The following is a 24,561-nucleotide window of genomic DNA, read 5'->3' as shown; positions in this document are numbered from 1 at the left end:
AAACGGTCGTTTCCTGTTATTTGTTTTAATAATTTTCTTTGAACCTATCTACGTGACTTTACCGAAAGACCCAAATAATCTGTGGCCTATGTTGCGTAAAAAAACAATAAACACACACACGCGCGCAAACAGGTTCCAACTAAAGTGGCTTCCTTTATTCACAACACTCGCGTTTGTTGGCAGAGGCCGGGATGGCGGGTCTCTACAGCTCCCACGTGTCACTCTCTCTCGTCCGCCCTCACCGCACCGCAGTATGACGTGGGCTACGCCTAGGTAGACTCGGCCGTAACGAAAAAAACGGAAATGAGTCACGTAGTGCAGTGTGCAACGGCGTGATCAGTATCAATCACTCGGGGAGACAAAGGCGGACGGGCACACGTGGTCCTGGCTACCATCTCCCCCCGCGTGCCGTGCCGGCCTTCGAAGGTGCTACTCGCTAACAGCCACTTGCCCCAACAGTCTGTAAGGCTACACGGGGGATCTTTGTCTTTGTGAGCTTATTCGTGTTCCGGGTGCAGAAATATTTTCGTGGTGGTCGACTAAAATGAGCGGGTTAGCGCGCTGCGCTACGAACCCGGCGACCCGAGTTCGATTCCCGCTCACGGCCAACAACAGTGACGAATATCTGAATCGGCCACTGGGCGTTCCCTAGGTCGACTCAGCCTCAAATGAGTGCGTGGTGCGGTGTGTAAACATCGCCACTAGGGAGACAAAGGCGGTCGGACGTGGTGCTGGCCACCCACCCCCTCGTGTACCGTGCCGGCCTTCATAGGCGCTCGCCAACAGCACTTGCCCCTCCAGTTTGTTAAGGCTATATGGGGGACCTTCGTCTTTGTGCAAATCACTTTGCTCGATAACTCAGGCATGGCCTGCGGGCTAACACGTGGGAGGACGCAAATCAAAGAGGCATCCTGCCAGGCAGCCATCCAGAGAGCCACACGGGCACACCGCTAAAACCGCGGTAATCACGATTTTCACAAGTTTGCTCATAGCTGCGCTTTTGTCCACTCCGATGTCAATGTGGACGAGAGACGGGGCGAGGGCAGGAGGGCGGGCGTGGTGGGGAGGAGGAGGAGTACGGGGGCAGGTAGAGGAGGAAGAAGGCGACGAATATTTTGACCTGAAAGAGGCTCATGTCGAGAAGGGGGGAATGCAATCCAACAGCGCGTGGTCTTCTTACTTCCTGCGATGACTGCTGCTGCTGCTGCCGCATGCCGGAGTGGATGTGTGTTGATATCCTTACCCCCCCCCCGACCCAGCGCCCTACCTCCCAATTGCAACAATACGGGGCGTGATGCTGGTAACCGATCGTCATTATCGGCGGTCAATCCCTAGCACAGGACCGACCTGCCTGGAGAAGAAAAGTACAGGACGGTGCAGTCCTCTGTGAGAGTAGGAGACGCTCCTGTGCTATCTTGAAGAGGCAGCAGCGCAAATCTACCAAGGAAGGACGTGTGGCTGCACCTCAGAGCTCTCCATCCTCCCTGACCTGCTGTCCAGTGTGCCACAGGGAATTCCGGGCTCGGATTGGCCTCTTCAGCCATCTGCGCACTCATCAAAACCCAACAAAATGACAAACGTGCCATGGTCATCATCAACTTTGATGGACGAACAAGAAGAAGAAGATCGGCGGTCACTCGGGGGTCGAGTGTGGATCGTCCTCCTGGTGGGTGCCGTCTGTGGGGTCATCAGGTGGCTGAAGAGGTCGATTCGAGAGCCGCAGATTCTGCTGCAGCGTGGGGCAAGGGTATGTTGATGATGATGGTGGTGGTGGATGATGATGGTTGGGGCCTTATTGGTGGTAAGCCTCTGGGGCACGGCTGGTGACCCACACGCACACACACACACATATTTTTTTGAAGCCATCGGAAATTTGCATATTCGGTGAAGTCACTCCCCAGATTTTTGTGTCAACCGCGCTAACCGCACACCGGTGGAATCTCGGCAGGCCCGTTCACGCACACCACCCACCCACCCCGTTTCTCTCTTTCTCTCTCTGCCTCTTCACCGAGCGTCGTGGAGCCCAACCATTCCGCCCTGGCCGGATCTCATTAATCCCCTCTGAGCAAAGCATCCGGAATGCGCACTCCCGCGATCTCGTCGCGTGCGATCGCGGAATCCAGGAAGGTGTTGAGCCTGGGCCGGGTTGATGCGTTACTGCTGCTGGTGGTGAGCTGTGGTGGTGGTGGTGATGGTGGTGGTGGTGGTGAGCTGTGGTGGTGGTGGTGGTAGTGGTGGTGATGGTGGTGGTGGTGAGCGGTGGTGGTGGTGAGCTGTGGTGGTGCTGGTGGTGGTGAGCTGTGGTGGTGGTGAGCTGTGGAGGTGGTGGTGAGCGGTGGTGGTGAGCAGTGGTGGTGGTGAGCGGTGGTGGTGAGCTGTGGGCGAGGGGAAGGAGGCGAGGGTGACAAGCGGGCCCAGCTTCTCCGGGCCCCCACACAAAACAGGGCCCCTCACAGCAAAGAGATCGGGGGGGGGGGGGGTGTCACGTGGGGTTCCGCCTCTGGTCCCCACGAGGAGCCCCTCCCTGTGCGCCCTGCCAGGGCGTGTAACGTGAGAGAGAGCGAGCACCTAGTGGGGGATAGAGGGCGATTGAAGCGACCCCAGAATTAGTTCTGTGATACTCTTTGGTTCTGTCGATGAAGCCACGTAGTTAGAAATTAAATGAAATTAACTACGACGTTTCGATCGCAACACAAGCGGTCGTCATCCTTCGCCTGATGACGACCGCTTGTGTTGCGATCGAAACGTCGTGATTTATTTTATTTCATTTCTAACCACGTGACTTTACACACGCAAGAACCACAGAGCACGGATTCCTGCAGTCACGAAACTTCATATCAAGATTGTTCTGTGATGTCATTTTCCGCTGAGAACTCTAAAAACACATTCCTGCGGAGGGAGCTGGTAGGAACGTTGGGTTGCTCGGTCAATGGCCAGGGTCAACGGCGGCGTGGTGTATTCCGCAAATATGGCCGACTGTGAGGGCGGGCATAAGCCGGCGTGAGTAGGTTAAACGTTGAGTTTTATAAGGGCACCACGGGGTGACCAGCCCCTCCCCACCCAGCCCCACCCCTCCCACCCCCCACCCAGCCCCACCCTCCCCACCCAGCCCCTCCCCACCGTCTCCTCCCCACCCAGCCCCACCCCTCCCATTTTTGGATGCACGACGGACGGACGGACACAATAATCCCCTGTGGACTGGTGGAACCAGGTGGTTCCTACCAGTATAATGCGCTTTACGGTGCGGCTATCGACGATGTTGATTGGAATAACCGCAACGACATCGCACCTCACGATGACAGGGCAACCGACCCACAGCCGCATTCATGGAAACGATAACATCGCGGTCGAATATTTACGGGCAAATATTCCGGGAGCAGTAATAATAATAGTCGTACAAAAAAATTCTGTTTATTGTAAAAACAGGACCGTAGCTTATAAACTGTGGCAAAAACACGCGGGCAGTCGAGAGACGCGCCTGGTGTGCATTGCGCCATGCAAGCGAACACACCCGGGCGGCGCCGCGTGATGCAGATTCCACATTACAAAACGTTACCACATCGCAAGCCTTCTTACCTCATGCCACGTGTGGCCCTGGTGGGTGGCGGTGAGGGTGGGTGGGTGGGTGGGCAGTGGAGTGGTTGATGAACTCGTGTGACACGGCCACTGCCACCGCCACCACCACCACCACTCACCCAAATCATCATACACCGGAACCACTCACCACTCACCACCACCAAAGCCAAAGGTCCCCCCGTATAGCCTTACCAGACTGTTGGGGCAAGTGTTGTTCGCGAGCACCACCACCATCACCACGATCACGGGCATGGTTTAAAACGGGGAATAATACACGTGTCGTCGTGACCACGGTGGTGGTAGTGGTGGTGGATTTGTAGAGTGTTGGTGAGTGACGTGGTGTCTGATGGTGGTGAGTGGTGATGATATGTATGTTGAACTTCTTTCGCACCATACTCATCCAACCGTGCTCATGGGAGGTGCGGGTGGTGGTGGTGGTGGTGGTTGATGTGGATTGGTAGTGTAGCGGTTAGCGCGCTGCGCTATGAACCCAGCGACCCGGGTTCGATTCCCGCTCACGGCTAACAACCAGTGACGATTATCTGAACCGGTCATGGGCCTCCCCTAGGTCGTCTCAGCATCAAATGAGTACCTGGTACGATGTGTAAACATCGCCACTGTGGAGACAAAGGCGGTCGGGCGTGGTGCTGGCCACCCAACCCTCGTGTACCGTACCGGCCTTCATAGGTGCTCGCTAACAGGTCACCCCGTGGTGCCCTTATAAAACTCAACGTTTAACCTACTCACGCCGGCTTGTGCCCGCCCTCACAGTCGGCCGTATTTGCGGAATACACCACGCCGCCGTTGACCCTGGCCATTGACTGAGCAACCCAACGTTCCTACCAGCTCCCTCCGCAAGAATGTGTTAATCAAAATTAAGGTTACAAATGTAACCCTGCAGATTGTTACATCTGCTAGAGGAGAGCCGTTTGTCATTGCGCGGGGTTGGCTTTCCTGACGGCAGTAAGATGTGCAGCGTGGAACACACGTACAGCATAAGATAAACGTTAAATAAAGCATTGACATGTATGAGCCTTCTGCCAATCCACTGCTGGATCATCGTGTCGGTCATACTTGACCGCTCGGTGCGAGCATAAGACTCATACGGCACAGATGTGTTTACTACGCTGCCCTCTCTGCTGCCCGCCACATAGCAGAGCCCCGCGGGCAGCCGATAGCGACCGGGTCGCTCATGTTGGTCGCCCATCCGAGAACAATCCAGGCTCATTCATCTGCTTCGGCTTCCGAGACTTGTCGTGATCGGGCACGCATTCCGGGTGATTTGGTCACGTTTTAAATAAAATAAAAATTGTTTTTAATCAGGCTGGAAATCCTTTACGCCTTCGTCATTACTCAGTGTTGCCTATACGCCCGAAACGTCGACTATTTAATATTTTTCTATTTAAAGCTTTCGTGACTGCAGGGATTCATCTTCTTGGTTCTTTCGGTAAAGTCACGTGGAAGGGAAATAGTAAAATAGTCAAAAATAAAACATTCAATAATATAAAAATATAATAATATATTTTTTTATTATGTTTTATTTTTATTATTTTATTATTTAATATTTGTTTTTACTGTTACGGCCACACACGGTGTTATCGAGGATTGTGTTGAGCTTCGTTGATGTTGTTATTTTTCGCTTGCGCACGACTGCCGACCAACGCGGCTACCACCTTAATGATTAGTTGAACGTCGACACAAAAATAATAATGCTTCTGGTAATGGCTCTCACTCAGAGACAGATGCGGCGACAGAGTGGCCGTGGACGGGGAAAGGAAGACGATTTGTGGCTTTGAGATGGTGAAGAATGAGCATGGGACGCAATTGAACGCCACGGAGATTTCAAGGCAGAGATGATGGAGATGCAGTGCATTGATGATGATGATGATCATTAAGATAGTTGATGATGGGATTGGAGTAGGAGACGCGATTTTTTAGTGAAATGTATTGACAATAACGATGACGATATGATGATGATCAGAAAATCATGATGATCAGCAGATCATAATGATGATTGTATATAGGCAGGGGAAACATAAGTATGGTGTTTATACGTAGATTGAAATACAATAAGGATGATGAGAGTGAGATGATGAAGATGGTGATCAAATATGCTGATGATGATGATGGAGAGAGGTGACCGATAAAGTATGTAATCGATATAATGAAGTGTATTAATGATGCTGATGATGATAATGACGACGTGCTGATAGAGAATTGGTGATCGTAGTAATGATTGCAAAGTAGGATAAAGAGGAAGCTGATTGTTTACAAAACGAAATGCACCGTTGTTGATGATGATTACGATGTGAGGATGCCGTTGTTAAAATCATTATTCTACCAATGATTGTCTTGATGGTTTCACGGTAATAATGACAACATGATCATGATGATGTTGTTGTTGATCATAGCAGGAGTGGCCACACATTCATACTCATCCATCACATCCACCACTGAGTCCAGGTGCTCGGTGTAAGAGGCACAACATCACGATCACTCGCTACCCGCACAACCGTTACTCGCGTGGGAGCGGGTGGAGTGGCGCGAGACTGGGTAGAGTTGCCTGCGACTTTGAGTGGAGTTGCGTGCGAACGTGGGTGATGTCGCGCGAATCCGTGGAGTTGAGCGAGACCGTGGGTGGAGTTGCCTGCGACTTTGAGTGGAGTTGCGTGCGACCGTGAGTGATGTCGCGCGAAACCGTGAAGTTGAGCGAGACCGTGGATGGAGTTGCCTGCGACCGTGAGTCAAGTCGCGTGCGACTGTGGCTTGAGTTGGCTCCTATACGAGATCGTGCGAGCGTGCGACGGCGTGTGAGACGAGTCCGGGCGCCGTGAGTCCGTCCCTCGAGAGAGACTCGCGGTAACCTCGACCTCCTCGCTTCCACCTGCGGATACGGGAGGGACAGACGTCGTACCGACGTCGAACCCGGGCTCTCTCCCATCGCCAAAGCCATCCTTATTACTCTGTCGATTATCGCTTCGATCGCTCGACCGTTCGGGCGACGCGAAATTAACCGGCCGTGGAAGGACGTCTCGTCTGAGTTCCCACGTGTTGCCGCTGGACGCGAAGTGATGGAAGGGGCTTGATGTTGTGCCGCGTGGATAACCATGTGTGTATATATAATATTATTTAATATATATACGACGACACGAGTAACAATCGTGATTGGGTGGTTGACTCAGATCCCCCACCTGCCCCTCCATAGGAATGTGGAATTTCCACCACTGGCTCTAGAGGGCTGTATACTGGATAGTAAAAAACAGTGGCTCGATGCTCGATTGAAATCGGTTTTCACTTGTTGCTCAGAAAAAATATATAGTAAGCTTGGTATTTGGAGAACACGTATAATTGAGAAAAATAATTACTGCTCCGCTTATTTTTACCGAAAAAAGCCTCACTGAGTCTCAAGACTCGCTCTCAGGAGGGTCCTGCCAGGTGTCAACAGTAGTAGCAATATCGCTGCTGATGTTGTTGCTATGGCGCCACAGTGGCTATGAGATGTTAACTACCTCGCCTGGTATACAGGAGGTCGTGGAGTTCGATCCCGACCCTGACATCTTGCGTATACGTGGTTAATGCAGACAGGATTCCTTGCAAAAGATTTCAGTTTGGTGTTTTAACATCTTAACACAACTGTGTTATTGCCAGAAAGAGTTAAAACCTATTATTATATTTCGGAGGTCCTGATGGTGCATTGTCTTTGTGATATTCGCATTTTGGCGTCTTCTGGTCTGACACTGTTTAAGACTAGGCTTTAAAGAAAGCTGTCTCTGGTGTGGACCAATCAGCTTCAAAGACAATGCATATACAATCAGCATGTTTTTTTTTGTTTGCATGTTCACCACAAGTCCATGTGGTTAATTCAGACACGATTCCTTGCAAAAGGTTTCAGTTTAGTGTTTTAACATCTTAACACAACTGTGTTATTGCCAGAAAGAGTAAAACCTATTATTATGCATATTGAAGTTTGCATATCCCAGTGGTCGCGTGGATTTTTCTCCGGGTCCTCCGGTGTTTCCCTCCACTTTTAGAAACACGTCTTTAGAGTATTTGTCTGCTATAAATGTCCACGTGATAATCCACTTCGTTGAGCTACCGTTTGTGGCCAGGTCGCTTCTGAAAAAGAGCTACACAGCTCAGTGGTAAAATATAAAATTTGTTTAAGATGTTTTAGTTTTAACTCACGCGATCTGACCAGCAGGCCTATTATGAGCGCTGTTTGTTGCTGGTCTCATTGCTTGTTTACTTTTAGTGTAATCCCAAACGAATAATTCGCAAGCAATTATTCAGCCCGTACAGAGCAGGGGGAGAGAATACAAACTCCACGCGTAGAAAGTGCCCAAGTTGAGAGTGGAACCCAGGACCCTTCTTGCTGCGGGGCAAGCGTGTTACCACTGCGTAGTCACCACCCTGCCCTCCTCTGGTATCGATGATCGATGGATCAATACCCCCCTATTCTCAAACCTCCCCCTCGCCCTCCCTTCGTCCCCCCTACCCCCCCTCCCCACGTCACCCCGCCCGTCACCCCCGCTCGTCACATCCCACACCCCAAACTCGTCACCCCACTCCCCCCAGTCACCCCCCCCCACCTCCGTCACCCCTCCCCGTCAGCCCCCCCCACCGCCGTCACCCCCCCCTTATCCCCCCGTCACCCCCCCCCCCCATACCACGTGAACGCGAGGCAGCCTATGGCCCCGACGAGCGCCAGGGCGAGGGACGCGAGGCCGACTCCGAGCGGCAGCGAGCCGAGTCCCGGCTCCCGCTCCGAGGATGATGTGAATTCCAGGTAGAAGAGACAACGCTCCCCGCTGAAGTGGTCGTGACACCTGGCGAAGGAGGAGATGGCACCGGGTTGAACGGGGGGGATGGGGTAGGGGCAAAGGGGTGGTTGACTCAGTAAGTGGACAAGTGAGTGAATGAGTGGGTGCGTGAGTGTGACGATGAATTGATGGGTGGTGGTGATGGATGAGTGTTGAACTTCTTTTGCACCGTGCGTGGCGTGGGTCGTTGTGTGGATGAGCGGACCGGACTCAACAGGTAAGGCCCGCCGAGCTACAAAGCTGTTTTTCAGAAGCCACAAATGAGAGTTCAAGGAGGTGGCTTAGGAGCCGTCCATAAATGACGTCACGCACCTATAGGGAGTGGTGTCAGACATTTGTGACGATGTGTGACGAGGGGGGGGGGGGTTGAGAAATGTGACGTCACATCAAAATGCGCAACTTTAAATAAATATAGACAACACGTTCTACTTAATTAAATATACTTTTTAAAAAATGTTTTCTCCTACGACATCAGAGTGCAGCGCCACATTAAATACGCACTACAATGACAATAGTGGAAAGCGATTTGAAGCATGTTTTTTTTTGGGGGGGGGCAGTGCTTTGTGACGTCATATTTGAGGGCGGGGGGCTGACTTTTTGTGACGCCGTGTGACGAGGGAGGGGGGGGTCAAAAATCGTCCAAAATCGCGTGACGTCATTTATGGACGGCCCCTTATCATGTAGAAATATACAGCGGCCACATCCTCTAAACGCGTGTTTCTCAATGTGGAGAACCCGGAGAAAAATCCACGCGACCGCGGAGAGAGACACTCAGACTCCAAATATATAGCAGCAGCGGGCGTCAGGGTCGGGATCGAACCCACGGACCTCCTGCACGCCAGGCGAGGCAGTTAACATCTCGCCACCGCGTCGCCTCTGAGTGCATGTGTGGCTAGGTGAGTGAATGTGTGAGTAGCTGAGTGCATGAGTAGTGGAGTGGTCGCATGAGTGAGATAATCTGGCCACGGGAGAAGAGTTAGATAGGAGACACGGCGGTGGGGGGATAGGGGAAGCAAGCGAAGAGGGAGCGGTGATCGGACGAATGAGCGAGCTGAGTGGTTCCACGGATGACTTTTCAGAAATTAACATTCGGTGGCTACGCTGCATTGATGAGTTCTAATGAGGGCGAAGTCGGTCCACTGTTTTGTTTGAAATCTCCGCATCGCTGCCGCCTGCCAAGAGTCTGGTCTCACGTAAGGCACCCACAGTGAGCGTGTTGCTGCTGTTCGCACATTGTTGTTTGTGTGTTGATGTTACCATTGTGTGTTTTTTTTATTGAAACTGAGCGATTCCATAGGCCGTGTGGGTATCCGGGCATGAGATGGGCGAGGGTGTTGGACCGGCAGACGAGCAGCAGGGTGGGACAGAGTGGATGTGGAGGAGGCGGTGAGTGGGTAGGTTGGGTGAATCGGCCGCCCAGTGGCTCGCTCAGCTGCTGAATTGGCTTCCGCTGGCCGAACGAAGAGCGTTGCGAGGTCGCTACTCATTGCACGCGACAAAGCGCGTGCCACAAATCGACCGCAGATACCTCGCTGCTGATTTCGTCGAGGGGCATTGACCATCACGCAAATTCCGGTCATCCGCGGTAGAGGCATTTGGCTCAGCCATCACCACCATGCGCTTCTGCGGCCGTCTGGAACGCTCTTCCCTCCCGATATATGGAAGCGACTGGAGCTATGCACTTCTAAAACGTCTATATTGACACAACTCATTTATGTAGAACTGCACCTCCGATGAGCACGGTTGGCTACGTACGGCGCGAAAGAAGTTCAACGGACGTTTCACAGCCACGGGTTGCGAGATGAGGGGCGAGTTAAGTTGGGGGAGATTCGATTTGGGGAGGGGGGTCGGATAGCGGGTGGTAGGTAATTGGCAGAGAGGAAGAGGAAGAGAGGGAGGTGAGGGAGGTGAGGGAAGTGAGGGAGGGAGGTGAGAGAAGGAGGAGAGCAGAGCGTGAAATCTTTGGTGAAATCTTTCATTTAAAAGGGGGGGGGGGCACGTAAAGCAAAGCATTGAAAAAAACACTAAAAAAACGAAATGATGAACGAAGCTAAGTGCCTACTACACCGAGCATCTTCTTGTTTCCTCTGATCGTAAAAAAATTAGGGAGGAAGGGAAGTAAGGGAGGGAAGTGAGAGAAGGAGGGAGGTGAGGGAGAGGACGGAGGGAAGTGAGAGAGGAAGGGAGGGAGGTAGGGAGGGAGGTGAGGGATGGAGGTGAGGGATGGAGGTGAGGGAGGAGGTGAGGGAGGGAGGGAGGTGAGGGAGGGAGGTGAAGGAGGGAGGTGAGGGAGGTGAAGAGAGGGAAAGGAGGGAGGGAGGGAGGTGAGGGAGGGAGGGAAGTGAAGGAAGGAGGTGAGGGAGGTGAGAGAGGGAGGAAGGGAGGTGAAGGAGGGAGGTGAGGGAGGTGAGAGAGGGAGAGGAGGGAGGGAGGGAGGTGAGAGAGGGAGGAAGGGAGGGGAGGTGGATGAGTGAGCTGAGCGGTTGCAGGCCACGTGTACCGGCACGTTGCCTCGTGGCGAGCGATGAGACGACACTCCCCATTGACGCAGTAGCCCTCGAACTCCGGCGGGCACGCAACGCCGTGCTGAACGCCGTCCACGCTATTGGCATCTGTGTCACGCGCGCGACAATCACGCGATCAAATTTCGATTTAAAGCTTTCGTGACTGCAAGGATTAATCTTCTTGCATGAGCCACAGACCTGCACCTCGCCCAGTTCACCTCTCCTGCACCAGCAGGAGAAGTGAAAGATGCCGATCCCAGCTCCAATTGGGACGTTTGCAACTGTCTGAGCGTATCTTCCTGGTTCTTTCGGTAAAGTCACGTAGAAGGGAAATAATAAAATAATAAAAATAAAACATCGTAAAATTATTCTCACGACGTTTCGGCTGCTGCTTGCGTTGTGGCCGAAACGTCGTGAGAATTATTGTATTATGTTTTATTTTTATTATTTTATAATTTCCCTTCTACGTGACTTTACCGAAAGAACCAAGAAGAAGAATCACGCGTTCGTCAATTCACCTGCGTGTGAGTTCACTGTGAGATCGAGAGAGAGAGTGCCTGGGAGCGTGAGGAGGATGTGGTATATTTTTTGAGAGTGTGTGTCTGAGAAAGTGTGCGGGAGTGAGGAGTATGATAATGATAATTGTTTTTTTACCCTTTTATCTGGCAACAAAACTGACACCTTTTTTTACAAGGAGTCATGTTTGCATTGACCTATAATACCTGCGGTCGGAATGCAAAAAAAACACAACTCTGATAATGTATGCACTGTCTTTTTGGCGTCTTCTGGTCCAACACCATGTGAGACTAGGCTCTAAGAAAAGCTGTCTCGGGTGTGGACCAATCAATTTCAAGGACAGTGCATACATTATCAGAGTTTTGTTTTTTGTTTGCATTCCGACCGCAGGTATTGTGGTCATTGCAAACATGACTCCTTGTAAAAAAAATAAGGTGTCAGTTTTGTTGCCAGATAAAAGTGTAAAAAAAACCATTATCATATTTTGCTACTGGCAAATGAGGTTCCAATGGAGTTTGATCATGTATGATAATGTGAGTGTGAGAATCTGTGAGCGTGCGTAGAGTCGAGCCGCCCCAATCCCTCGCTTGCCGTGCCGGCCTTCATAGGCGTTCGCTAACAGCACTTGCCCCAAACAGTCTGTTAAGGCTACAAGGGGGATCTTTGTCTTTGTTAATGAGTGTGAGTGATTTGCGAGTGAGATGAGCGTAATTATGAGTGACTGTGAGTCATTGCGAACGTGCTTGTGACTGAGATTTGTGAGTGAGTGAGTGTGAGATTTGTGAGTGTGTCTGAGATTTGTGAGTGTGTCTGAGATTTGTGAGTGAATGTATCTGAAATTTCTGAGTGAATGTGACTGATATTTGTGAGTGAGTGTGTCTGAGATTTCTGAGTGAGTGTGAGATTTGTGAGTGTGACTGAAATTTGTGAGTGTCACTGAGATTTGTGAGTGTGACCGAGATTTGTGAGTGAGTGAGACTGAGATTTGTGAGTGAGTGTGTCTGAGATTTGTGAGTGAGTGAGACTGAGATTTGTGAGTGAGTGTGTCTGAGATTTCTGAGTGAATGTGAGATTTGTGAGTGTGACTAAAATTTGTGAGTGTCACTGAGATTTGTGAGTGTGACTAAAATTTGTGAGTGTCACTGAGATTTGTGAGTGAGTGAGTGAGACCGAGATTTGTGAGTGAGTGTGACTGAGATTTGTCAGTGCGAGTGAGTGAGTGTGATGCGTGAGTAATTGCGCGCGCGCGTTATGAACGATTGTTAGTGCGTGCGAGTGAGCTATTGCGAGTGATTGGTGTGTGCGAGTGTGTGATGTGAATTTGTCAAGATAAATAAATATATATATTAACTAAATAATTAATAAAAGGCGCTCATAACACAGGAGCACGCGACGGCACCGCAAGCACGCGAGGAAGCCCCGCGGCTCGGATCAAAGGCGCGTGCACGTGCGTGAACGCGCGACCCGTTCTGGGCCTCCCCTAGGTCGTCTCAGCCTCAAATGAGTACCCGGCGCGGTGTCTAAAAAAAATTAAACATTGCCACTCGGGAGACAAAGGCGGCCGGGCGTGGCGCTGGCCACCCACCCCCGCAACTCGTGTGTGCCGTACCGGCCTTCATAGGCGCTCACTAACAGCGCTTGACTCCAACAGCCTGTTACAGGCTATACGGGGGGATCTTCGTCTGTGTACGTTAGTGGGGATACTCTCTGTTCCAGCTACTCCCCTCCGGCAGAAGGCTGCGGTCCATCAAGACCAAAACCTCACGTCATAAAAACAGTTTTTTCCCATCCGCTGTTGGCCTCCTCAACAAGGCCAAGGGCTTAAAATGACTTTTACACTTAAAATGACTGTTACACTTACTATAACATTTTATCTACATAATTACACCGTTCCATACTTACAACGTGTAAACTTATTTGTATTTTTGTATTTTAAGATTGTTTAATACGGCTAACTAACATTTTACATTCGCATTTTATAAGGTCTATTTATTCATAATTTTAAAGATTTTAGCCCTTTAGTATTACTTATACTTTGTAACGTTAGTATAATTAGAGTGTATACCTTTTATATAAGTTAAGATTCCTACTTGTTCAATGTATGCACCGTCCCGCCATAGTGAATTCCTTGTTTGTGCAAACTTACATGGCGATTAAAACCGTTTCTGATTCTGATTCGGTGCTGCGCTACGAACCCTGCTTATCGCCAGCGAACATCCTGGACGAATATCCGAACTGTTCCTGGGCCTCACCTAGGTCGATTCAGCCTTAAATGGGTGTGGTGTATTAACATCGACACTGGGAAGACAAAGACCTGGCGGTGGCCACCCATCTCCTCGTGTGCCGTGCCGGCCTTCATAGGTGCACACTCACAGAACTTTCTCCAGAAGAGGCTATATGGGGGATCTTTGTCTCTGTGCGTCCGGGAATCTTTGACACGTCACACGGCCTCAAAGTGCACCTAGGCTGGCACACGCTCTGTGGTGACGGACGTCGGATGTTGTTGTGCGGGAGCGGGGGCGCATCGATTCTGGCACTGCACTACAATTACCCGCGTGCTGGGTTCGATTCCTGGCCGCGGGAATACATATTCGAACACATTGCAGGATCTATGCAAGGAACACTTGTGTCTAACCTTACCATTTCACCTGTCCTGTTTGACTAAAAATCATAGCGTCTCTCTATTCAAATCAGGTGTTCGTCTCCAGAGTGGGCCGTGAACCATTGGTTGGACATTCCACATTCCTCTGACAGAATTCGGTCTACTCTGTAAAATGTCTCACCTGATAATTCTGCGTCTGTCAACCGGAGCACCTGGAGTAAGACTGCAACACGAGAGAGACAACGGGAGGTAATTCATCATCATCATTAGCAGCAGAATTGACGCCACGATCATCAGCAGCAAAGGCACCATCATCATCAGCATCATCGACATTGCCATCAGCAGCAGTAGCATCACCCATTAGCGTCGACCGCAGAACTTTGCTCATCATCATCATCAGCAGCAGCATAATTTACATCACCATCAGCAGAAGCACCATCATCATCATCATAATGGGGCAATATCTATCCACTGCTGGATGAAGAACTTGAAGTATGTTCTTTACAGACTTTTACTCCAAGCATGTTTGAAATATGCCTTCATACCTTTGTAAACCTTCCGCCGTCTTTGCCCACTCTACGCATTCAGCGCCGTGCCAAGGGGTGACAGCGAATCGGGGCGAACGCCCCGGGCCCCGCGTTTTGGGGGGGGGGGGGGCAAGTCACGGGTGTACACAAAGTGGCATGGGAGGGTCCACCGTGTAAAAGTTGCCCCGGGGCCCCCGGCACCACGCTATGGACGGACCCTATACGCAATTGTGTACCCTATGCGATTTCATGACATAACCAACACGACATACCCGATATAAACGCGGCTAGGTTTGTAAAACCCACCGACATCCAGGTGGCTCAGAGGTAGAGCGATCGGCTCGCAATCAGAAGGCAGCGAGTTGGGGGGGCGGAGGGGTTGACTCAGTCCATCATCTCTCCAGGGTCGATAAAATAGGCGCCGCGTTGTTGGGGGGAAGTCAACAGTGTTCGTCCGATTTTAGACTCGCGCCCGCCCATAGGAATGTGGAATTTCCATCCCTAGCTCAGGGCTGTAAACGGGATTTGAGCACCAGTGCCTCAATGCTCATTTCAGCAGAACGTCATTTGAAATCACGTTAATACGCGGTTCGATACAAATATTACAAGCCTGGTAATTAATCGGAATAAATTACGTATTCGTAGCAACCAGGGTTTACTTTCATCGCGGTAATGTCCAGTCTGGACCAGAAAATAAATATTTCCCCACCCGGCACACCACATCCAGTATATGCATCACTACGGCTCTGGCCACATTGATCCACCAAAGACCCGGAAAATATCCATGTGCTTTAGCCACCCGGCGCTCTGCTCATTGTTGTGAGCGTCGCTCCTCCGCCCTCCATTCTTGTTGGAGGGCGACTGCCTCCAACTGCCCAGTAGCAGCGTCCTTCACGAGCCTCCTCCACAGAGGCCTATCTTGACACCACTGGTACAAGTCATCGGCAAGTCCACTCAGCTCCACATCCTCCTGTACCACATCACTCCATGTCTTCTTTAACCCGTTTAGCCCCCTCGATCCGGCCAAACAAAAGGTGTTTAGGCATGCAGTGACTTGGCATGCGGGCTACATGACCCAGCCAACGCAGCCTTGCCTGCCGGAGGAGCTCACCGATGAAACTTTGTCCAGATCTTTCACGGATTTGTGAGCTCCTCACACAATCCAGCCTGGTTAAACCCAGGATGGATCGTAGGCAGGCCAGCCGAAATGTTTCTAACCGGTGAAGATGTTCCATTAGGGGGGTCCTCGTGTCGCAAGCGTAGAGAAGGGAGGGAATGATTGTGGCTGAGAAGACCTGAAGCTTCGTGCGGAGCGACAGACCAGGTAGCTTCTACACAGGGTTACACAACCGATGAAAAGATAATGCCGCTGGACTGATTCGGAGTGAGACCTCTGCTGTCAAACCGGAGCCGATCATGAGCACACTGCCCAGGTATAAGAAACTCTCCACTCTCTCCACAACTGCCCCATCACCATTTGGGACTTGTGGGGGTGGAGTGTCCGATGGTACAAAATACCCAAGCAGGTGCTTAGTCTTGGTGGGGCTGATTATAAGGCCCCACCTCTGAGTGGCAAGCTCCAGGTTCAACAGCAGTGCCTCCAACTCCTCCACTGAGTGAGCAGCAATTACCAGATTATCATGGTTGAGCAATAGGGAGCTATCCCTTGACCCCACCCGGGCATTGATCAGCCTCCCATTATATCTGTACCCAATGGAAATTCATCCGGTACAGCTATTGAAGACTTCAAAAACTACGTGGTCGAAAAAAATGTTAAATAATGTGGGAGCCAGAGGACATCCCTGTCGCACCCCAAGGTGTACAGGGAATAGCTCCGACTCCCGGCCAGATAGTTTTACCCAGGACCGCTCACCATCATGAAGGTCCTTAATGATCGTGAGCATAGGGTCAGGGAATTCGAAATCATGCAGAACAACCCAGAGCCCAGGCCTACTGATGATATCATAGGCCTTGACCAGGTCAATAAAGCATAGATGTAGGTCTTGTTGGAATTCCCTACACCTCTGCTGTAGCAGACGGATAGAAAATATGGCATCTGTGCAGGACCGCCCTTTCCTGAAACCGCATTAGGGCTCTGTAAGCCTCTCCTCTGCATGCCTAGCAAGGCGATGTTGAATAATCCTTGCCAGAACCTTTCCCGTGACACACTGAGGAGTGAGATGCTCCTGTAGTTGTTAAGTCTGTGCGGTCCCCCTTCTTAAAGAGGGGGACCACCAGGGCATCCTTCCAATCCTGCGGAACCCGTCCAGTGGTCAGGACTGTTGTTATGATGTCATGTAGGAAATTTTGTGCACAAACGCCACCCTCCCTCAGCATTTCCCTTGGGAGATCATCTCTGCCCGGTGCCTTTCCTGGTCTCAAACTCCGAATCACCTTCAGTACTTCCTCAACAGATGGCACTTCAGCCAGCCACTCACAGGGGGTGACTTCTTCCAATATTTGAGGCACCGCAGCTTCAGCAGGTTTTTCCCCACTTTGCCCCACATTGTTTTCCAGGCTGAAGGATTTCCTCTCCCCCAGTAACTCACATAAATGCTCAGCAAATCTGCAAACCTGTTCCTGGGGGTCGAAGATTGGATCACCGTTCTTTCCCCTAATGGTGGTAATAGGTATGGCGCTGCAGGTTACTTTTTTGATGGAGTTAAAGAGCGATTTGTGATCGCAGGCCATTGAGGCAGACTCCAATTCCTCAGCAACCCGCGACCACCACCCATCCTTGCAGCACCTCACGGCTCTCCAAACCTCCGAGCAAAGGCTGCAGTAAGCCTTCTCATTCTCTGACGTGGGATGCTGTAGCTGATGAGAGTGGGCCTGTCGCTTCTTCTCAGCCACCTGAACACCTCCTCTGTCAGCCAGGGTTTCTGGGGAGGTCTGGACTGTGTACCCAAAGAAGCCATTGCAGTGCATGAGCCACAGTCCTAAATCTCGCCCATTTCCCCTCGACATCAGGAGTGGGGGACGATGCCAACCCCAGCCGCAAGCTATGATGAAATTCTTGCTTTCAATTTCCATCAGCTAGCCGAGACCATGCCACTATGGGTTTGAATGGGGTCCTGGCTGTACACCCACCACCGAAGTGGAAGAATGGCAGGCGCATCTTACAGATGAAAAGTCGATGGTCAGAGGGACGATCAGTTCCACGGTAGGTCCTGGTGTCAATGACATGGGCCCGCATCCGCTGTTCTGTCACTATGGAGTCCAGCAGATGTTCTTGCTTAGACCCGGCATGCATCCATGATGTTGTGTGGATGCGCCGATGTCGGAAAAGCGTGTTGGTAATTACAAGCCCATGGGCTGCACAAAAATCTAGCAGCCTCCTACCGTTGTTATTCAGCTGATCTGGCCAATGCCTTCCAATCACTCCAGACCAAGTGCCAGCATCATGACCAACTCGGGCATTGAAATCACCCAACAATATGACTCTGTCCCGAGTGGCCACTTTAGCCAGCACCTGTGACAGGAGGTCATAGAAGGCATCTGACTCATTGGCCTTGCCTGCATCCCTCAACGGATGTTCGTCTTCAGTAGGGACATAAGTAACCACGACCACCACTCCTCGCCTCCGGTTGATGGGAAGGCGAGCCCAAAGTAACCTGGGGCTTACAGCTTCCCACACCTCACCGCCACGCTCCCATGCCCCCTTCATTATTTTGTTCAGGAGAATAGCCACTCCCTGTTGTTTGGCAGTCTCCTGCCCCGAGTAGAGGACTGTCCACCCCTCATGTTGGCAGGAGCTAGAGCCGCTCCACCGGACCTCCTGAATACCACAGAGATCCAGGCGGTACCGGTCCAGCTCCCGACAGAGGAGTGGCAGATTCTCCTCCGCAGTGAGCGTTCGAACATTCCACGTGGCCACCCGTAGTGGTTTTTTGTTGTTTCTGGAGGAGCCCCGAGGGTAAGGATTTAGTCTACCTGGCTCCGCCAAATGGGGTTTGGCCAGGAGACGTCATAGATGCCTGTTCCCCCGGGGCCTCCGGCACAAGCTTATTAATGAAAATTTTCAGTCGTGGTTTGGTGGTAATTAATTGAAGGTGGAGGTGTTACCAGCCCCTCGCACCCGTCCAGAGAACCCCATTTGGCCGCTGTGGTGGTTACAAACGCCATGAGGGGAATGGCCAATCTAAATAGGCCCTCCCCCCACGGCACTGCCCACCACAGCGTTGCCATCCGGCACCAGCGAGGAGGTAGCGGGTTGTTTGTGGCGGACGAAAGACACCACACACAGACAGACACATGCAACCAAACACACAGACAGACAGATACAGACACAGAGAAGAGCAGGGGCAGACAGAGAGCCACGGAGCGAACGTGATTGACCCACGGGGGTCACGATTCGCCTACTTAGCGACGCAGGTGACAAGAATTCTGGGCGGTATTTATAGCCATGACGTGGGTTGGCGGTTGGTTGGTTGGTTGGTGGTTGTGATGGTGTCGGAGTTGCTATTAGATTCCTGACTAATGGCGCTAAAACGCCAGCAATGACAACCCCGGAGCCATCGCACCCTGGGGGGGGTCAGAACGAGGCGAAGAAGTGTGTCTCTCGTTTGCGTCTCCTCCCACCGTCATCTTCTATATCCCAGGCTCGTACTTGCTCAACTTTGGAAGTCGATACGAGACCCGTGTGTCTGTCTCTCTATTTCATACTTTTATACTGGGGGAGGGGGGGAGGTCCCTTGATGTAGCTGCTCACCCCTGAACTCTAAGTGCTTCGATACGTGCATTGTCTTTGTACTGTTCGCCTTAAGGCGTTCTCTCTGATCTGACACTCGCGAGACTAGGCCTTAAAGGAGGCTGTCTCTGTTGTAGGCCAGTCAGTTTCAAAGACAACACAGGTTTGTTTGGGTTAGATCGCCTGCCCCCACCACCCCACACAGCCAATTAATAAGGGTTGTCACGTAAACAGAACGTGGCTATTTCGTTGCTAGTACAGCACACCGGTGTGTTGGAGAGAAAATCCGCAACATTTACAATCTGAGTACGACGTTTCGCCAGTAATAATTACAACCGGTGTTTATACATCTTGACACCACCTGTTTTATTGCCAAAAAGGGTCAAATCTATTCTTCTTATTGGTTCTTTTGGTAAAGTCACGTAGAAGGGAAATAATAAAATAATAAAAATAAAACATAACAAAATAATTCTCACGACGTTTCGGCCACAACGCTGTCTTTCCGACAGACCTGTTCTTCACCTGAGGACGGCTGCTTGCGTTGTGGCCGAAACGTCGTGAGAATTATTTTATTATGTTTTATTTTTATTATTTTATTATTTCCCTTTTACGTGACTTTACTGAAAGAACCAAGAAGATGAATCCCTGCAGTCACTAAAGCTTTAAATCGAAATCTATTCTTGCTTTTTTCATGCCTCTTTTTTTGAGCAGCTGTTCAGATGGACGCACGGGGTGAGACATATTAAGAGACGGGTAGACAGAGAGGCCAACGTCGATCTCCCCACCACGTAGACTCAAACCGGTATCTCCTATCCAGGCTCGGGACCTGCTTAGCTTTGCAAGCTCGAAAGGCTCAAATCTACGTGTGTGTGTGTGTCTGCCTCTACCCAATATTATTGTATCTCTCCATCTGTCTCTCTCCCGCCTAGCCTGTCTGTCGGTCTCTCTGCGTGTCCCTTGTCTGCCTCTCTGTCCGCTTCTCAGCCCATCCGTCTGTCTGTTACAGGAGGCGTACAGACGGACGGGCTGAGCAGCGGACAGAGAGGCAGACGGATGGGTGTCCATACACACCAACAGTAGGCAGGTAGACGACAGAGAGGCCACGTGTCTGTCACTGTCAACCAATATTCCTTGTAGCCTATGTACAACTCCATCGCGGTATTCCGTTGCATTATCGAGAGACAAACCTCCTACGCATTTCACAAGTAGTACTAATCGCATATCTGCATTTCCCATAAATATGTTAAATTCCTCTTGATATGCAAATTATTTTGTCAAGGCGCTCTTCGCCCCCTCCATCCCACCATAAATAGTCGCTCCAAGCCTGGGGCTTGTCATTCAGACTCTGTCTCCTCGACAGACCGGTTCTCCACCTGAGGACGGCTGCTTGCGTTGTGGCCGAAACGTCGTGAGAATTATTTCATTGTGTTTTATTTTTATTATTTTATTATTTCCATTCTACGTGACTTTACCGAAAGAACCAAGAAGAGGTACCAATGACATTAGATAGAGGCGGAGACACATCCACATGCAGATTTGAGACACAGACACAGAGTGACACACGGACACACAGAGAGACGCATACACACCAACAGATATATAGACAAACAACAAAGAAAGGCTCCCTCCCGTATAGCCTCAAGATACTTTTGGGGCAAGTGCTGTTAGCGAGCAGCACGGTACACGAGCGGTTTGGGTTGCCAACATCACGCCCGCCCGCCTTTGTCTCCCCAGCGGCGATGTTTCCACGCCGCATCCAGGTACTCATTTGAGGCTGAGGCTGCCAAGGGGAAGGCCGTGACGGATTCAGGTAATCGCGACTGTAATTGGTCGTGAGCGAGAATTTAACTCGGGTCGGCGGGTTTGAAGCGCAGTGCGCTAACCGCTGCGCCACCGCTCCCTCTACCAACAACCCCACCCAGCCCACGCCAACAACCAGAGCAAAACACAACCTGAACTCACCACTCACTCACCCGACTCACCACTCACTCACCCGATTCACTACTCACTCACCCGATTCACCACTCACTCACCCGACTCACCACTCACTCAGCCGACTCACAACCCACTCACCCGACTCACAACCCACTCACCCGATTCACAACTCACTCACCCGACTCACCACTCACTCACCCGATTCACTACTCACTCACCCGATTCACCACTCACTCAGCCGACTCACCACTCACTCACTCGACTCACCACTCACTCAGCCGACTCACCACTCACTCACTCGACTCACCACTCACTCAGCCGACTCACAACCCACTCACTCGACTCACAACTCACTCACTCGACTCACCACTCACTCGCCCGACTCACCACTCACTCACCCGACTCACCACTCACTCACCCGTACTCACCACTCACTCAGCCGACTCACAACCCACTCACCCGACTCACCACTCACTCACCCGACTCACCACTCACTCATGCGACTCACTCGACTCACCACTCACTCACCCGACTCACCACTCACTCACCCGACTCACCACTCACTCACCCGACTCACCACTCACTCACCCGATTCACAACTCACTCAGCCGACTCACCACTCACTCACCCGACTCACCACTCACTCGACTCACCACTCACTCACCCGACTCACCACTCACTCGACTCACCGCTCACTCACCCGATTCACAACTCACTCAGCCGACTCACCACTCACTCACCCGACTCACCACTCACTCACCCGACTCACCACTCACTCACCCGACTCACCACTCACTCACCCGACTCACCACTCACTCACCCGATTCACAACTCACTCAGCCGACTCACCACTCTCTCACCCGACTCACCACTCACTCAACCGACTCACAACCCACTCACCCGACTCATCACTCACCCGACTCACCACTCACTCACCCGACTCACCACTCACTCACCCGACTCACCACTCACTCAGCCGACTCACAACCCACTCACCCGACTCACCACTCACTCATCCGACTCACCACTCACTCACCCGACTCACGACTCACTCACTCGAATCATCACTCACTCACCCGACTCACCACTCACTCAGCCGACTCACCACTCACTCACCCGACTCACCAGTCACCCGATTCACCACTCACTCAGCTGACTCACGACTCACTCACTCGACTCACCGCTCACTCACCCGACTCACAACTCACTCACCCGACTCACCACTCACTCACCCGACTCACCATTCACCCGATTCACCACTCACTCAGCTGACTCACGACTCACTCACTCGACTCACCTGCTCACTCACCCGACTCACCACTCACTCACCCGACTCACCACTCACTCAGCCGATGCACAACCTACTCACCGACTCACCACTCACTCACCCGACTCACCACTCACTCACCGACTCACGCTCGTTCACCCGACTCACCACTCACTCACCCGACTCACCACTCACTCACCCGACTCACCACTCACTCACCGACTCACCACTCACTCACCCGACTCACCACTCACTCACCGACTCACCACTCACCCGACTCACCACTCACTCAGCCGATGCACAACCTACTCACCGACTCACCACTCACTCACCGACTCACGCTCGTTCACCTGATACGCACTCGCGCGCTCAACCGAGAGCTGTTCACCCGCGCCTCTGATTTGCACTGTTGGCTCCGTACGGTGCGAAAGAAGTTCAACATACATACACCAAGCCGACTCACGACCCACTCACCGGACAGCAACAGCAGAGACCCTGCCACGTGCAGTCGACGCATGGTTGGTGGTGATGTTTGTGGTGGTGGTGACGGCGGAGGTGATGTTGATGACGATGCCGTTGGCGGTGCTGATGACGGTGGTGGCGGCGACGGTGGTGGTGGTGTTGGTGATGATGACGATGGTGGTGGTGTTGGAGGTGATGATGATGGTGGTGGTGTTGGTGGTAATGATGATGGTGGTGGTGGTGGTGTTGGTGCTGATGATGGTGGTGGTGGCGACGGTGGTGGTGTTGGTGGTGCTGATGATGGTGGTGGTGTTGGTGGTGTTGGTGGTGATGATGGTGGTGGTGTTGGTGCTGATGACGGTGGTGGTGGCGACGGTGGTGGTGTTGGTGATGACGACGATGGTGGTGGTGTTGGTGCTAATGATGATGATGATGACGATGGTGGTGGTGTTGGTGCTGATGATGGTGGTGGTTGCGACGGTGGTTGTGTTGGTGGTGATGATGATGGTGTTGGTGCTGCTGATGGTGGTAGTTGCGACGGTGGTTGTGTTGGTGGTGATGATGATGGTGTTGGTGCTGCTGATGGTGGTGGTGGCGACGGTGGTGCTGTTTGATGGTGATGATGATGAGCACGAGGATTCTCACGCTTTTATGTCTCTCTCCAGACGCCCTTTGCCCTCGAGCAAATTGCAGAGCGCGCGCGCGCGCGCGTGCGTACCGGCTCGGGTCGAGTGACGCACGCTTGGGATAGCCCGGAGATTCGACTAAATAAATAAATAAACGCCACGGCAGCTCTAGAAGTCGTCGTGATGATAATAATACTAATAGATGGAATATTAATCGCATCCAAAAGTAGAAGCGGCAACGAGTTGTATTCATAAGCAAGGGGCGTTTGATCCGTGGAACGTGGCGGGGGGCGGGGGGGGATATTTATGTCCGGGTAACAAATAAAATCTTGACTTAATAAAGCTTTCGTGACTGCAGGAATGCATACTCTTTGGGTCTTTCGGTAAAGTCACGTGGATAGAAAAATAATAATTTAAACAAAAAAATCACGACGTTTCGATGGCAACACGAGCAATCGTCTTCGGGTGAAAAAAATAAAAGCGGACGGACGGCTGAGGCCTGTGTGATAGACCCAAAGTGGGTGAGAACAAATGAAATCATTGCTAATAGTAGTGATGATGACGTACGGCGGGTGAGGTAGCCATCCCATTGCCTTGCCTGAGAGACGGTGCATTTGCAGACAAAGACAAAGACCCCCCGTGTAGCCTTGACAGACCGTTGGGGCAAGTGCTTGCAGCGAGCACTTATGAAGGCCGGCACGGCACACGAGGGGGTGGGTTGCCAACAACAAGCCCGGCCGCCTTTGTCTCCCGAGTGGCGATGTTTTATACACCGCACCAGCTACTTATTCGAGGCTGAGTCGACCTAGGGGAGGCCCAGGAGCGGTTGAAGTATTCGACGGTGTTATTAGTCGTGAGTGGGATTCAAACTCGGGTCACTGATCTCGTAGCGCAGTGCGCTAACTATTGCGCCATCGCTTCCCACAAATCTAATTTCAGACGCACTCACCCACCGACTCAATCAGTCTCACACCCACTCACTCGATCACCTACTCACTCATTCACTCTCACACCCACTCGCTCGATCACTCACCTA

General features: G+C 51.7%; 1 protein-coding gene across 1 annotated transcript; it reads right to left on the bottom strand.

The window, feature by feature from the left end:
• Positions 1 to 3,714: 3,714 nt before the first annotated feature.
• Positions 3,715 to 23,497, bottom strand: LOC133354398 (amphiregulin-like). Its single transcript, XM_061571205.1, has 5 exons — positions 22,912 to 23,497; positions 14,200 to 14,241; positions 10,897 to 11,008; positions 8,244 to 8,402; positions 3,715 to 6,460 (listed from the first exon to the last, which is right to left on the bottom strand). Exons 1-5 carry the CDS (start codon positions 22,952 to 22,954, stop codon positions 6,355 to 6,357), a joined length of 462 nt encoding a protein of 153 aa, XP_061427189.1. The 5' UTR covers positions 22,955 to 23,497; the 3' UTR covers positions 3,715 to 6,354.
• Positions 23,498 to 24,561: the final 1,064 nt, after the last annotated feature.

This window comes from Lethenteron reissneri, chromosome 47, assembly GCF_015708825.2.
Source record: "Lethenteron reissneri isolate LAM-NWPU_2019-01 chromosome 47, ASM1570882v1, whole genome shotgun sequence".
In the NCBI taxonomy this organism is placed as follows: Eukaryota; Metazoa; Chordata; class Hyperoartia; order Petromyzontiformes; family Petromyzontidae; genus Lethenteron; species Lethenteron reissneri.
This window is presented reverse-complemented; position numbering and strand designations above follow the sequence as displayed.